The 17,188-nt window shown below is 37.9% G+C and overlaps 2 protein-coding genes across 3 annotated transcripts in view; one reads left to right on the plus strand and one right to left on the minus strand.

Moving 5' to 3' along the window:
- Positions 1 to 2,858, minus strand: part of ABCD2 (ATP binding cassette subfamily D member 2) — a 66,744-nt gene extending 63,886 nt beyond the window's left edge. Inside the window, exon 1 of the mRNA XM_060657940.3 lies at positions 894 to 2,858. Within this exon, the coding sequence (XP_060513923.1) occupies positions 894 to 1,832 (939 nt within the window). The 5' untranslated portion in view covers positions 1,833 to 2,858. The remainder of the gene's footprint in view (positions 1 to 893) is intronic.
- Positions 2,859 to 6,345: 3,487 nt separating this feature from the next.
- The window catches only part of REDIC1 (regulator of DNA class I crossover intermediates 1), a 91,439-nt gene continuing 80,596 nt past the window's right edge, over positions 6,346 to 17,188 (plus strand). For both annotated transcript variants that reach the window (XR_009617343.3, XM_060657925.3), the window contains exon 1: positions 6,346 to 6,498. Coding sequence is in view for 1 of the 2 variants with exons in the window: in XM_060657925.3 (XP_060513908.1) it covers positions 6,476 to 6,498 (23 nt within the window). In the remaining variant the exon portion in view is untranslated. The remainder of the gene's footprint in view (positions 6,499 to 17,188) is intronic.

Raw genomic sequence — 17,188 nt, forward strand, 5'->3', positions numbered from 1 at the left:
AAATACCATCTTCAATTTTAGAATTCCTTAATATTTCATTTGTGAAGTCATTTGTGTTAAGATTTCAGATTCATCACCTTAAAAATTTCCATCATACTTAATATTCTGAAGTTACTTTAATGCACTGCCTGCTTATGTAATTAGGCTAACTATTTTAGGGATCTGCTTCATGTTGAAAATCTTTAATATTTAAAAATAACATTCTGGAACTCTTTTTCTCATCCTCATTTCTTTTCTAATCTTAGCTTTTCCCTGAAAGCTAGACAAAATTTCATTTCACTGCCTCTTTTTATTTGTGTCAAAATATGGTACTGAACAGTAACCAATAGTAATGCAAATACTATTTGTGAGACACATTCTCCTGCAATTCTTAGGACTGAAGTCAGTCCATTGACCAGGCAGGCAAAATTGTCAAACTTGTCTTTCATGTAAAAGCATCGGGTTTGTTTTTCTTTCCCCTTCTTGAAAAACAAAAGAACAACAACAACAAGAATACCATCCTAAATTTTCCATCCCAGTGGAAACGTGTTTACTTAGTTTCCAAACAAACATTTTCTTCTAATGCTCTAGGACTAGTTAGAATTTTAGTTTTAAGAAAATGCTTTAGAGAAACTTCTGAGCATATTTGGGTACCTGAGGCTAAGCAGGCTGTTTTTCAGATTGTTGGATATCGTATTCTTATGACACTTTAGAAAAGTTTGCACTCCATAGTTCTTTAACAGCTTGTAATCGGAAAGGTAAGGAAGCATATACTTCAATACAGGTTTAGACGTCATAGAAATCTAAAACGCTAAAGAAGTGGGTCCATCGACAGTACAACAGATGCTATCTAGCACTGCAGTGGCAGCTGGAAGAGTCTCACATTTCACCCATCACCTTAATTTCTATCTTACCTTATGTCCTCTGTAAAAGGCAATTTCTTCAACATTGGCTATAATTCTGGAGTGCACATACCGCAAATAGCCTTTTCTGTGAGCTTCTTCAGCCACCAATTTGCCAAATTTGGGAGAGCAAGCTTTCAAAACTTTAGCAGTGGCATATACCACAAGTCCTGCTAATAGGGTGGGCCCAATTGGGCTCGCTCCTCTGGATGTAGCAGTCTGGATAAGCGTATAGGAGGTCAAGATTACATCTAAAATAGGCTTGGTCAGATTGGAGTACAAGTGAGCCACAGACTGGGAGAACATCATGATATCCTCAGTAAGAGACTGGTCAGGGTTTGCCAGCCTCCCATCCATATTGATCACCTTATAATAAGTCTGATTTGTAAAATAGGTCTCATAGGCATGGTCTACCAGGCGAGTTCTGAAGGCCAAAGCCAATTTGCACTCCAGGTACCTTATTGCACTGTTAACAAAGGTGGCAGGGATGGCAATCATAAGCCACTTGATTAATTTGATGATGAAAGTTCGAGGCTTCTTTTCCACAATGCTTTTCACGATTTTTCCATCCAGACCAGCCACATAGATCGATAGAAAGGTTCTTGAGATTAGAGCCACTGAGTGAAGGCAGAGCCAGCCTGTTTCAGTGGTCACAAGTTTTGGAAAGAGAATTTTACGAAGTTCTAGTAGCTGTTTGAAAAAATCTGCATTCACTCCAGGACAAGGTTTTTTACAAGTGTTCTCGGTGCAATGCAGTATTTCTCTGTTCTCTGCAGCCGGGTAAACTGCTTCTTTTTTCTTCCTGTGGCCAGATTGCTTTAAACGCTTGCCAATGACGGGATAGAGTGTTTTCAGAGCATATGCCGCAGCCACCAGGCAGGCAGCCCTTTTAGCAGCACTCGATCTGGTCCATTTCACCCGATCAGCTGCTGCATTTAGCATATTTGTCATTTTCCCAGTTACCCAAACCGGCTTCAAAAAGAATTGGTTTTAAAAGATCATGCTCCGCGGGAATCCCCAGCAAATGTTTCAGAAAGTCCTACAGCGTTCCATAGTCTGCAGCATTTCTCCTCTTCTGTTGTTTTTGTTTTTGTTTTTGTTTTTGTTTTAATTTTGTTCTGCTGTGACAGATGCAGCAGACCTCAGACTCCACTGCATCTACGGGGATGAATCTCTCAGAAGCTCAAGCTGCACCAAGCCGCCCCAGGCTCCTCCCTCTCAGGCTCCTCATTGGCTGGCAGAGCGGTGGGACCTTGGAATCCTCGCTGCCTCCCTTTGAACCTTGAAAATGAGGAGAGAGCAAAACGAATTACATCTTTACCCGGGAGTTCAAAGAGTTAAATGTCTATTTTTGGAGAGGTCGAATCAGGGCAGCTGCTGGCAACAAAACCTGCCCTTGCTACTGAGCATGCTCAGCGTCACTTAGAAACCCACAGAAGTTTCAGGATATACGTCTCTTCTCTAAGGTTTTAGTGGATACCACAAGGGGAAGAGCAAAAAGGAAGGGAGATTTTTCAAGAGCTGTAAAACGAGATGAGGGAGAAGGAACGAGGGAAATGGGGGAGGAGGGACAAGAGTGTCAACATAAAGAGTCTGAAAAGAGTATTGAATGAATCTAAAATGGAGAGAAAAGAAAGTGACAAGTATGGAGGCCACTGGAAAAAACAAAGTATCAAATACTTAGATATGATCTTTGGTGCCGCTGCCCCAACCCCCATTTTGTTTTTTTCTGTGGTTCCACATGAAGTCCTAGAACCTATCAGACAAGTTGTAATTGAGGATATTCCTTTTTGTGGGTTTTTTGTTTTGTTTTGTTTTGTTTTGGGGGGGGGGTGTTTGTTTGTTTGTTTTTGGTAAATAGAAGTCTTCTGTAGTATAAAAAATAATTATTTGCTATACTCCCATCCGTATATTTACTTGTCCTTATAGTAAAAATCTTCCAACTCCATAACGGCTATTTTTAGCAATGGAGCATATTTATTTACAATGTAACTATTAAATAAACGAGTGCAAGGTTTCACTTCTATCTCCTTCCTTGTGTCCTTTAGATAGTTGTTACTTGGAGGTATGTGACTCTATAATCAAAAGTTAACCATTTGGGAATCCAACCCCAGTTAGATGGTAGAAATAGCTTCTCGAGAACCTTATTTTTAAGAGATTTTGTTTGTTTGTTTGTTTGTCTTTTTCTAGCTTTTGTTAAGGCTTTGAGATAATTTGATTACTTCCCACTTCCATTTTTGTTATTTGATAATAACCAAGAGCATTAAAAAAATTCTCTACATCAAGAATGGAGGACTTAAACTGCTAAATAGCCAAGCAAAATTTTGCATATTTAAAAAAAATGTAAAGGGCCTTTTTTTTTTTTTTTTTTTTTTGGTAAGGATGAGTATATTCTTGAATATGCAAAAACATTTTTGCTTCCCCATCCACCCCCATACACAACATACATACACATTTCTAGTCATCTGGAAGCCTGGGAAAATATGCATTAAACTAAAATGGAGGTTGGCAAATTACAACCCAAGCAGTGAGCCAAATTTGGCCCTTGAGCCAAGAACAGTTTTTACATTTTAAAGTGGTCAAAAATACATCAAAAGAAGAATAATATTTTGTGATGTGAGACTTTTATGAGGTTTTTATTTCAGCATCCAGAAATAAAGTTTTATTGGAACACAATCATACCCATTTATTTATTGTTTCTGGTTTTTAAGCTACAGTGACAGAATGGGGTAGATAAAACAGAGCTTAAATATTTACTATCTGACCCCCTTCGGAAGAAGTTTCCCAACCTCTGTGATAGAATATATAACCTGTCTCAGTGTTGAATGATTTTCATTTTCATTTTACTATGAGTAAAGAACTATTCTGACTTTTATAAGTAACAATATTCTTAACTTTCCCATGTACCTATATTAATTCCAAGAATCATCACAGGTCTCTTTTCATTTGTTTGCATTCAATTCAGCAAATTTACTAACATGTGAGTGGCAAAGTCATGCAAGTCTCTTTGATAGCTGGCCATATTAGCAGCACAATCATTTCATTAAAATTTACAAAGTCTGTATGTAGAGATTGTAGTGTTAAGGTGTTTATTTTCAACATCTTTTACTCCTAATCTCATGCTTTTCATGTGTCAAAATGAGGCTGTCTTACATTTATAAATTTTAATTCTTTATATCACATCTCCTGACTGTGACAGGAGAAGTGGAGGGCCAGGGTAACCTTAAATGGAAGTGACAGGAGGATGTTCAGCCAGGCAGAATATGCTACACAGAGGGATGTGTAGGTCAGAAAGCAGCCGGCAATCGAGGCAAGTGGCTTACATCACTGGAGGCCAAGCCATTGTATAGAAGGAGCAGTGCAGGGGGAGTCTAGAAGCATAGAACATTAGAGATCCAAATGGGCCCACACTTAATTGTAGGTAGGTCAGTTTACCAACTGATACTGACGCTGAGGTGCAGGAACAAGTTTTTAATGTCTTGGAGCAAAAGACTAGGTATGAGGAAAATAAGATAGAAATTTGGTTGCTAGAATTGTGGTATAAGGAAGGTTGAAAGCCAGTTACTAGAACTGGGGAAAAGGTCAATGTGAGATATGACTTGATGTTGAGCCCCTTAAGTACAGATCTAATTAAAACCATTTAAATTCTACTCCCATGCTTATATATATTCAAGGATATATACAAAACATATAAAACTATATGCTTTAAAAGTGTAAAACATCAGAAATGATTTTTATAATAAAGACATCTACACATAAATAACAATATATATTGTAGATTATATATATGTTGTATGTTTATATAGTAAATCACCAGAAAGTAAGTAATTTTTAGTAACAAAGATAAATTAAGGTTTAAGAATTTTAGATGGATTTCCTTTCAACAAATGGTAAGTAGTATTTCATCTGTGCTGTATTCCTTTCTTGAACTGTTTACTGACCCAAGAGATTACCTAATTGCCCTACTGGCCCTAAAATAGCACTGTGTTTGACTCATTATCTATTGATCATGCTAGTCTTATTCATGTGAGGTATAAAACAACACTGAAGATGAGATCTTAGGTCAACATTTCAGCTGTTATAAATAACCACCTAATAATTAGTTCATGAGGAAATGTCTTTTGCTGTGAAGGAAAACCCAGAAAATATCTTGTCTGAAGATGTGTCTCCTAGATTAATTTTTCCTTAGCGTAATTCACCACATCTACTGCCTCCCTGTGACTGACTGGAAGGAAAGCAGTAACTTTAGTCAGGGAGAAGAGATGTTTATATCCAGCTCTCAGTTCTTGATTTTTTTAGTAAATTGGTTAACCTCTCCTTTATGTCCTTTCCACATACAATAATATACCAAAAGTCAGTTAATCTTTTAGCAAGTTATTTTACCCTTTTAGTCAATTTGTTCCTGTTCAAAAAATGTTAAAAGTAGGAAAAGCTAATAACATTGGGTCGTTGCTTCTAACTTAACTGTATGGTTTAGTTACTGAGAATGACCAGCTATACAATGTGGAAGATTGATTTGTTCTGAAATTTGTTCTGAAATATTCACTTGGTCTAATTCAAACCAATAATAGATATACTTTGATGAATTTTTATTATAAAAATTGGTATTTATATCATTAAACAAGATATCTACCCTGGGAGGTAATCCTATTTAAATATTTATTCCCAATGACTTAATAGAAGATATTTTATATTTGAAATTATGAGATATTCCCTAGGTTAAATTCTGGGAAACGATCTTGACAATTGGGGAACGGGTGGAATTACTTTGTGCATTTTTGGGGGGACAAGAGATTTCTAGTTTCCAGCCAAAATATCATAGAGCAGGTTGTAGGATAAATGTTTTATGAAGATATACATACATAACACAGAAATGAATAGCAAAATTCAATTTTTGTTTTGAGATTTTTTTTTCGTTAAGAAGTTGAGAGTCTTTGGGCCTTTACAGCTTAAATAAAATTTTGATCACTCTCAGAAACTTATAAAAATGTACCGAAGAGTAAATCACCAACGTGCAAGGTTTCTAATAAACAACTGTTTACGGAATATTAAAACCGTATGTGAAAGATATTTAAAGGAACTGGATACAGAGTGATAAGCGGGGAATGCAAACATTATCGTTAGGATTAGGAATCTTATAACTTTCTCTTTGCCTTCTTTTTCTCCCCCAAGTCTGATCTTTGATCTGAAAAAGAAGGCTGAGACCAATATAGAACTAAATGAAATTATGGTGGCGGTGGCTTGAAACTCTAACCCTGTGGCCACAGTCCGAAACTTCATTTACTTAGGCTTCCCTTGCCTGAGCGGTTAAAACTGCTGATTCCTCTTCCCTTAGGCGGACTGGCTGCTTTCCCACAGGGTCCCTTGCCGCCCTATCAGGCCACTGTCTCCGCAGAAACCGCAGAGGCTTTCGGGAGGCTAACAAGCAGCCAGCCTGGGCGCAGAGGCTGTCGGGAGGGTGGGCCGTCGGCCCTGGGGCGGGGCGGAAGTAGGTGGCCGAGGCCTAATAAATTGGCTGAGGCTGAAGAAGTGGTTCCGTACACAACCCAGGCATCTGAGCTTCCCGCCTGTGGGGCCTCAGACGTTTCAGGGAGATGAACTGGGTCGGGGGATCCCGGTGAGTTGTGTTGCTGGAGCTTGAGACTGGAGACCTTGAGTCCCTGGACGTTCATTCCCATAATGGCGCCTCTTTCCTAGGCCGTCGAGGGGCGGGGATAGCTTTAGCTGGGGAGAACTTGTAGGCGTGGGGCTTTTCATCGGGAGCCAGGAAGGGCGACCCTAGCCACCACGTCTCTGTTCTTAAGCCAAAAGCAAGTGGGCTTCTCCCCGCTGGCTCTTCAAAGGCTTCGCGTGTGGAGCCGCCCACCGTGGGTGAAGCTCTCGGCTCTCCCTCCCAGGTGTCTCACATCTTGCTTCTCTAACGAGGCGTCTCACCACCTGAGCCCTCTTCTACCTTCTTCCCGCTCCTGCCCCTCTCACTTGGAAAAGGTTTTCTTTCTAGGACTGTATATATTTTTTTCATGAATTTGGACCGTATTGCGGAAAAGACCATTTCCTGCTGCCCCTAAGTTCCTCGGTGGGGAGAGGGGCGGCAGTATCAATCGTATATTTAGTTTGTTTTTTAAAGGGAGGTAAGGTGAACAGTTTCTAATGGCAATAACTCACAAGATAATTTGCGATTTGTTTTGTATTTAGCATTAATCATCTAAAGCGTGATGGGTTGGCAATTTAGTTTTATATATAACATGTTCATTCCTATTGGCCTAAAGTCCACTAGGATGGAAATAATGTAGGCCTGTAATTTCATTTGATGAAAAGAATTGTTTTGATTGAAACACTAAACCATTGAATACAATTTTTTTTTTTGTCACAGGTAGACCCAGGTGATGTGGTTAGAATGTAACACATTTACATTCTAAGGAATTTTGTAAGGAGAAAGACAGCTTTTGTGTTCACCAAGTATTGTTAATTATGCTCAGTAATTTTAGCAGGAGCATTTATCCTGTTGAAGAATATGTTAGCATTGTATGTTAGAAATTTATCTGAATTATTTCTGGCTGGTGTTCTAGCATCACACTTCCACTTTGGAGAAAACTGAAAATTCACTTATAGGTTTCACAGGATTTTAGTTGATAGATGATTATAATTTGATGTTTTTGAATTTGAAATTCTTCAAAATGTGAATAATAAATGAGATTAAATCATTTTACAAATGCTTAAGTACTGTTACGATGTAGGTGCCATTCTGTCCTATATTTAAAACTTCTGGCTATTCTAGGAGTAATATTTTAGTTGCTACTAGGAGGACACAAAAGCAAAATACTGCAGGAAAATAGTAGTTGTGTTTCTCAAAATGAGGTAGTGCTGTGCCTGGATGTATTAAAGTTTTATTTTATTTATTTTGATAGAGAGAGCATGAGAAGGAGAGGGGCAGAGAGAGGGAGGGAGAATCCCAAGCAGGCTCCCTGCTGTCAGCAAAGAGCCCCACTTAGGGCTTGAACTCACGAACTGTGAGATCATGATCTGAGCCAAAATCAAAAGTCAGATGCTTAACTGACTGAGCCCCCCAGATGCCCTGAAAATGTATTTTTAAACTTAAACATGGATACATTATGGAGTAAAGTGCAAAACTCTTGGAATATTACAATAACATGAAATTTTAGATAAATTTTCTTGGACGAATGGCCTCCTTAGGTCAAACCCTATATTGGTAATGAAACAATGAGTGTCTCCACTTTCTACTATCACAGTAGACAAGGGTGGACAAGATGAGTTGATCATGGTATATGATCATGAGGCCTGAAGGATCTCAGAATCCACAACAGTGCTCAGTAACCACTTCTAGCTTAATTAGAGCTATTAGAGAATAGACATTTTAATCCATGCCCCAGTCCATCTTGAAGTACTTGTTTATTACTCTCTGTTATTAGGATTGGTTTTGGTTGAAAATTTTGAGAACTGTTAAGAACTTATAGATAAATAATTGGAGAACACTTACAAAGCTCCATTAGAACTGCTCCCAAAGAGCATTCAACATTAATTAAACAAATAGATTTTCACATGCCTACCTGTTTAGGACATGGTTAAGCCCTACGTGGGGGAGGGGAGTTCAGAAAAGAAAAAGATATAATTTTGAGCCACAAAAATAATCAGTGGTAGAATGGTGAGAATAGAATTTGGTAAATGACTATTATACTGAAAAGAATAGTTAAATAGCACTTAATAATAAAATGAGCCTTTTTTTTTTTTTAAGGTTATTTATTTATTTTGAGAGAGTGAGTGAGCAAGGGAGGGGAAGAGAGATAGAGGGTGAGAGAATCCCAAGCAGGCTCTGAGCTTACAGTGTGAAGATGCAGGGGTCAATCCCAAGAACTTGATATTATGACCCTATCTGAAACCAAGAGCCAGATGCCCAACTGACTGAGCCACCCAGCTGCCCCAAAATAAGCACTGTTCTAAGTGCTTTTTCAAAACTAGCTCATTTACTCTTAACAAGATCCTAATGAGGTGTATACAAATGCTACCCCCAGTTTACTGATGGGGAAACTTACACACTGTTAAATGTTAAGTGACTTGCCTAAGGTCACCCAGCTAATCTGTGGTAGAGTTAGGATTTGAAAACAAAGTGCTTAACCACTCTGTTATGCTGTGTGGGAACATGAGTATTGTAAAAGTGGCACACATCAAGGGCTGTGGATACTTAGGGAACTGAGAAACAAAATTACATTAAGCCTTGAAAGATAGCAATATTGCACAGAACAAGCATCACAGGGAAACAATGAAGCACAGGTTCTTAAAAGTTGAAAAGTAGGTGAGATAAATAATTAATCAGATTAGAGACCTAGTTTTTAGCAAGGCTTAGAAGAGATGGGTTGAGAGCAGAGGTATTAGAGAAACTGAAAGGATTATTCGTTAGACAGCAGGTGGGTCTGCATTAACACAGGAAAACAGGAAGAAGCTTTACAATGTTGTTAAGGGAATTAAAGAAGCAGGCTATAGCCAAGTTTATGTTTTGCTCGTAGCAATCTGATTGCATACACAAAATAGAAGCAGAATATTCTTGTATATGATAGGAACCTGATATCTGTTAAGTTTAATTGCAGAATCATTTCATGGGAGAATCTTAGGATTGCAAAGGTCTACAATTTTTCTTGGCCTAAAACAAACTTGGCATATGATTTTTTGCTACTCTTCTGTTTAGGGACTCTATTGGTCATACATAAAATGTTTTTTTATGTGAAATAAAAAAAGGTAAAGAGTTGGTAGCTATGGAAGAAGTAAGCTTCCCTTATTTTCCTTTTTAAAAAGAATGTTTATTTATTTTTGACAGAGAGTGAGCAGGGTGAGAAACAGAGTGGAAGGAGAGAGAGAGAATCCCAAGCAGGCTCCTTCACTGTCAGCCCAGAGCCTGATGAAGTATTCAATCTCATGAACCTGTGAGATCATGAGCTGAGCTGAGATCAGGAGTCAGACACTTAACCAACTGAGCCACCCAGGTGGCTCTTATCTTCCTTTTTAAAATTAAAATTAGGGGTGCCTTGGTGGCTCAGTCAGTTGCGCGTCCGACTTTAGCTCAGGACATGATCTCACAGTTTGTGAGTTCGAGCCCCATGTCGGGCTCTGTGTTGACAGCTCAGGGCCTGGAGCCTGCTTTGGATTCTGTGTCTGCCACTCCCTCTGCCTCTCCCCGACTTGTGCTCTGTCTCTCTCTCTCTCTCTCTCAAAAAAAAATAAGTAAAATGTAAAAAAAAAAAAAAATTGTTTACAATTACTAAAATTGTTTTATTTGGCTTTAATGTTATGGATTGTGGACATTTTTGCAAGATATCATAACATTTCATTTCAAACAATCTCATTTTGGGTAGAGATTTGGTCTAAGCTGAAAGTAATTTACACCTCTATGATCGAAATTCCCAATCAACTTTCTGAAACTTGCTAATCAGTGATAATGTCAGGTTTTTCAATTTAATGGTCTGTTCTTTCTTTTTTCCCAAAATTATATTATTTTTTTTATTTTAAAATTAACCCCCTCCCTTCCCCCCACCCCCCTGCCCTCACGTCCTTTCTTGACAGAGTTAAAATATCAATGTGAGTCTTGCCAATTTAAAAAAAAAATTTTTTTTTACTTGTCTGGAAATCATTGACCTACAACTCTAATTCTTGTGTTGTATGATTTATACTAAGAGCCTGTATTTTTGTAGTCAGGTTGATGTGTAAATTTGAGACAGAACTGGTATAACTACTGATATTTTTAAGTTTGGAAACAATTCTATTTTCCTGTTTATTTATCACTGACTTGTTTCACCAAATTCATAGCCCCTTAGACATGAAGGTGTTAGGAAGATGGGAGAGGAAGGGAAAATAAAAAGCTGTAGCCAGTCTTTGGGCCACAACATGCCTTTTAGAATGAGCTTGACTGTAGATGGGCTATATAGCACTATATATGAAGTATAAGGGAAAAAATTTTTAATTAGGGGAAGCTTACTTATTTTAAAATAAAACTTGTTTAATGTTTATTTTGAGAGGGAGTGAGAGTGAGCAGGGAAGGGGCAGAGAGAGAGAGGGGGGCAGAGAGACCATCCCAAGCAAGCTCTGCACTGTCAGCACAGAGCCTGACGCAGATCTCACCAACTGAGATCAGGACCTGAGCCAAAATCAAGAATGAGAGGCTTAACCAACTGAGCCACCCAGGTGCCCCTAGGGGAAGTTTATTTTTGTAACTTAGATTGAATAATGCAACCAGTGTCATAAGAGGAACATAGATAAAATCCTGTTTAAATTTAGGTGAGGGAGAGGTTTGCATTAACAAATGTAGGTCTGGAACATTTGTGCAGAATATTTGTTAAGTGCTGTGGACCAAGCACTGTGCCAGGTGGGCGTGCAAAGTAACAAAATTTAATTGTTTTCTGAGAGATTCATATTTTATTGGGGGTGGGGATATGACATGCCATTAAGTTTGAAAACATTTAAGATAAGGGGCCAAAATATATGATTTAAAAAATAGATACTCTGAACGATACAATATAGGATAGTTTTAGCTGAAGCTTTGACAGTCAGAAACAAGTTTAGATGGAGAAAACAAAGAAGCAAATAAACATTACATAAGTAGTTGGAGATAAAATTATAATATTTAAATATTTAAAAATGTGTATGGGTTTACTTGATGGTGAGGTTGAAAGCCAGACTGAGAAGTTGAAATTTGATCTGTTAGCTACTGAGTCATACAAATTTGGAAGTAATACAATAAAAATGGTATTTTTATGACTGTAGTATTAGTATTTTGTAGTTTGGAATGCAGTGGGAGAAAAACTCTAAGATAGTGATACCAGTTGGGAATCTGATGGGGGGGAAAAATTAATACTATTTTTCCATATTCTGTGATTCTCCAAATCAACAGCAATCCTAACTCACTTGTATGTTTTGGGGGGCCTGTGTGAATTTGGGTTTGTTACTAAACCTCTCTATACAAGGGCAGATCCAAGTTGTGAGGAACCTTCTGTATGGAAAAATAATGCAAAATCATGACTGCAAAATTAGATACAGGGCTTGGAAGGGACATTTTTATGTTAAGGCACCTGAAGCTTAACCTTAATTAACTTTACAATAAATTATTTTTATAGTAAATTAGTCTCTGAGCATCCTTTTCCTTATCTGTTAATGGGGGATAATACTTAAATGCACAGTGAACATTTCCATTTGACTGGTGCAGTCATGATTTATATTATGGTCCTCGTGGCATGTGCAGTTTAGCATTTGTCTTGGAGTTTTTGTTTTTGTTTTTAACTTTTTAATGTTTATTTTTGAGAGAGAGACAGAGCACGAGTGGGGCAGGGGCAAAGAAAGCGAGACATAGAATCCGAAGCAGGCTCCAGGTTCTGAGCTGTCAGCACAGAGCTGACACGGGCTCGAACCCACGAACCATGAGATCATGACCTGAGTAGAAGTCAGACACTTCATTGATTGAGCCACCCAGGTGCCCTGATGGAGTTTTTGTTTTTTAACTAAAGAAACTACCATTACTATTTCTGTTAAAATGAGCCCACACAGATTCAAGGAATGGCCTATTTTTTTTTAACCTCTGCCATGGTCTGAATTAGTACATGAGCCACGTGTGCCATGAAGAGATTTCTCACTTTAACATGTGGTTAAATCCAAAGACCTGCACTGATAACCCAGGAAAGACACTTCCCAGATCGAAAAATAACTAACCTCTCCTTTTAAAGATAGTGTGGAGGGCACTAGCTGGTAATGTGCTGGGACACGCGCAGCTAGGGACAATTAATTTACTGGTTGGGGTTGTGAAAGTATTAAATGCTGCTGTCCCTGCTGGCCACTTGTACCAGCTAGTTGTGCTATTGCATGCTAAAGTCTGAGACATGTGTATAGCTGCCATACCTGGGGGTGGGGTCAATATGAAGCTTGGGAAATTTCAGGTTAGGTGTAAGTGAAATACTTGTAAGGAATACAAGGCTAATCAGTCCTGCCAGAGAGCATATTAAGAGTAATAGGAATATTGTTGCTGTGATGCTTTCTGTCAACTTTTTTTTTTTTTTTTTAATATTGTTTGGTAATGGTTTTGTAATCTTTTTGTAGCAAGGACCTCACATAAAGGAAAATTAATGCTTAATAATAAATTATGTACTGATACTTTGTTTTCAAATTAAGTTGATGGTGGACTTAGGCACAAAAATTTTACCAACATTTAGCATCTCTTATGTTTTATCATTGAGCACATGACAAACAGAATAAACAAAATCTACTGAAAAAGCATCCAGATTTACTTTCAGATTTAGTAGTTATTTTAAGAGTATCATAGTGGCAAATAATTTGACACGTGTAACTGCAAAACATTGAAGACAAAATTATATCTGCAGTGATACACATTTGATGGGTTATAGCATCATGTGTAAAACAGGATTCTTACTAAATATTACAATCTGTGTGACTAATATATACTTGGATTGATTGTGATTTACATATCCCAAGAAGCTTGATATTTTACCGAACAGAAACTGCAGTTGTCAGAATTTCAATTTTATATATGCACAATTAATATAACTGAATTACAGTTTCTAAGACAATAGTAATGTTGAAAAAATACTTTGGCGTGTCATTATAAGCTTTCTCTTTTTGCTGCCTTTCATTAATTGAATTTCATAATCACTTGAGATTTTGAAGAATGACTTTGTAAATTAATGTGTCCTACATTGTTTTGAACATTTTTGTAAGCAAATATCCTAAATTTTGATGACACTTTGTTCAAAAACATCTTTATTCAAAATAAATAAATCTTTATTCTATAAATAGAATGGGAAAACTTCAACTTTAGAAGCTTTAGTGAATTATTGAAAATAAAATTTTTATGATTTAATTGGGAATAGCCTGAAATATACATTTAGGTTGAGATATCATTCACTTTCCAAAATCTCTTCCACTATGTGATCAGGAGAGGGCTGCTCATGTTTATCATTACAGACTGTGACTGTGAAACAATGTTTTCTTTGTGAAAATACTATAAAAATTCAGTCTGCAAGAACTTATTTAAATTAGGCTGTGCATTTTGAGTATTAGATTTCTGCCTTAATTGATTTGACAATTTTTTTTCAATACCTTACCTTTTATAACTCACACATCTCTAAAAACCTTTTTCTTGTATTATAAGAGAAAAATCTATGTAAAAGCCATAATGTTCTAACATATATCATTACTATTCCTAACACATCAGGTAGACCTGTTTTAGTTTTGTGGAAAGCCAATGTAAGTACTTTTTCTAGGCTAGTTACTGTCCTGAATCTTAATAAGTTTGCTAGCTAACAATGTTGGATTATGATGTTTTAGATTAAATTAGTATCAATGTAACACAAGCCATAAACTATTGTTTTTCATTGGTTAGTTATTGCTCTGTTTATTTTATTTACATTTTACACTTTTAATCACACTTAAGATAATATTATAAGATCTTAACAATTTGGAAAGTTTCCTTTGCATGGCACCATGCCACTAAAAAATAAACTAAGCGGCAAACTAAAAAGCAAAACAAAAGAAACAGAAGCAATTCAATACTGACAAGACATATGACACCCATAGTATTTAATTCATAATGTAGTTTCAATATCTCCTACATCCTCCCATGTAAAATGTGTTAGTGTTGTTTTTTTATCTTTCTTTGTCAACCTTACTGTTTTTTTTTTTTTTAAGGAAGTATTTCTTTAGCCTTTTCCTTTAAATATATTCTTACTAGAAAGAATAGCAAGGGGAAGAATACTCAGGATAAAAGCATGCTTTTATTTCTTAGTGTGTTTCTGTGTCTCTCTGTCCCCCTTTTCCACCTTCCCCTCCTTCTATCTCTTACCTTCTTTCCCTCCCTTAATCTTTTTACACCTATTTTACTTTATTCTTTCTTACAAAGAATTATGTAACAAATATCCATATTCCCGCTCTCCAGAATTAATAACCTGTAGAGCGTTCTATGAAGGGTTATGACCTACTACTGATTTTCTTTTAGTATGTAGCTATAAAGGCAACTAATATTGTTCATCCTTTTATTGAAAGAGATGGTTACAATAGCTTTCTTTAAAAGTCTACTTTCTTGAATAAAGTAATGATTGCTATTAAAAAGATGAGCCTCATTTTCACTGCCCCACTTCTAATAACTGGTAATTTAAATTTTAAGGCAAAAGCTAGAGAAACTCTTAAAGTTATTTTTTTATAAAGTAGATATAAATTTCATGAAGAAACTTGAATATAATTAAGACCTTGAAGGTATTGAAAGTTTTGAATACAGAAGTATGGTGGGGAAAAAAATAAGTGTGATGGGAGAAGTGTCCATATATGGAGGAGAAAATTGTATATTTTAATTTGGTTGGGTGTTGGAATACATGAAGTAGAAGAACAGAAACAAGTTTGAAATCTGAGTTGGGAACAGACTATGGAAGTCATGTCCCTAAATGATAAACAGAGATGGGTTTATTGCGATTACCAATGTAGTGAAATGTATTGGAGAACATTTGCATAAAATCCAGGAAACTCTTTAAAATATCATTATAGTAGTTAGCTATATAATATTGCAGTTGTCAAAGCAGCAAATGACTTCTTAAGATTCATAGTTTATATCTGGCATGTTTTATAGTTTATATCTGGCATAGTTTATATCTGGCTGTTTTAATTATGTCCACATTTTTGTCAGGTACAAAATTCTACTTCCCCCTTTATTTAGGGGCTGTGTTTTCCTTTTGCTCTGTTATTTTTTTTTTTCTAGCTTTATTGAGATATAATTGACAAATTATTGCTGGCTAGGACTTCCAGTATTAGGTTGAATGAAAGCGGTGAGAGTGGACATCCTTATCTTGTTCCTGACCTCAGGGAAAAGCTGCTTTTCTCCACTGAAATATGATGTTAGCTGTGCGTTTTTTGTATGTGCCCTTTATATGTTGAGGTATGTTCCCTTTAAACCTACTTTGTTGAGGGTTTTTATCCTGAATGGATGTACCTTGTCCAGTGCTTTTTCTGCATCTATTAAAATGATCATATTGTTTTTATCCTTTCACTTATTGATGTGATTTATCATATTGATTTTGTGAATATTGAACCACTCTTGCATCCCAGGAATAAATCTCACTTGATTATGGTGAATTTTTTTTTCTTTTTTTTTAGTGCAATGTTGGATTCATTTTGCTAAAATTTTGCTGAGGATTTTTGCAATTATGTTCATCAGAGATATTGGCCTTTAGGTCCCTTTTTTTGGCAGTGTCTTTATCTGGTTTTGGTATAGGGTAATGTTGGAGTCATAGAATGGATTTGAAAGCTTTCCTTCCTCTTCTATTTCTTGGAATAATTTGAGAAGAAACCTCAAATCTTCCTGATTCAGTTTTGGGAGGTTATACGTTTCTAGGAATGTATTCATTTTGTCTAGGTTGTCTAATTTGTTGGCATTTAATTTTTCAAAATATTAGCTTTCATATATATTTTTTTAAGTTTGTTTTATTTATTTATTTATTTATTTATTTATTTATAGCACACAGGAGGAGCCGAGAGAGAAGGAGAGACAGAGAGAGAGGGGGAGAGATAGAGATAGAGATAGAGATAGAGAGGGGGACAGGGGGAGAGGGGGAGAGATATAGAGGGGGGAGAGATAGAGAGAGGGGAAGAGATAGGAAGAGAGGGGGAGAGAGAGGGGGAGGGAGGGAGGGAGAGAGGGGGAGAGAGAGAGGGGGAGGGAGGGAGGGAGAGGGGGCGGGAGAGAGGGGGAGGGAGGGAGGGAGAGGGGGAGGGAGAGGGGGAGGGAGGGAGAGGGGGAGGGAGGGAGAGGGGGAGGGAGAAGGGGGAGAGAAGGGGGAGAGAGAAGGGGAGGGAGAGGGGGGAGAGAGAAGGGGAGGGAGAGAGGGGGAGAGAGAAGGGGAGGGAGAGGGGGGAGAGAAGGGGAGGGAGAGAGGGGGAGAGAGAAGGGGAGGGAGAGAGGGGGAGAGAAGGGGAGGGAGAGAGGGGGAGAGAGAAGGGGAGGGAGAGAGGGGGAGAGAGAAGGGGAGGGAGAGAGGGGGAGGGAGAGAGGGAGAGGGGGAGGGAGAGAGGGAGAGGGGGAGGGAGAGAGGGGGAGGGAGAAGGGGAGGGAGAGAGGGGGAGGGAGAAGGGGAGGGAGAGAGGGGGAGAGAGAAAGGGAGGAGAGAGAGAAGGGAGAGAGAAGGGGAGGAGAGAGAGGGGAGGGAGAGGGAGAGGGGGAGGGAGAGAGGGAGAGGGGGAGGGAGAGGGGGAGGGAGAAGGGGAGGGAGAGAGGGGAGAGAGAAGGGGAGGAGAGAGGGGGAGAGAGAAGG

This window comes from Panthera onca, chromosome B4 (genome assembly GCF_046562875.1).
Source record: "Panthera onca isolate mPanOnc1 chromosome B4, mPanOnc1 haplotype 2, whole genome shotgun sequence".
Lineage (NCBI taxonomy): Eukaryota > Metazoa > Chordata > Mammalia > Carnivora > Felidae > Panthera > Panthera onca.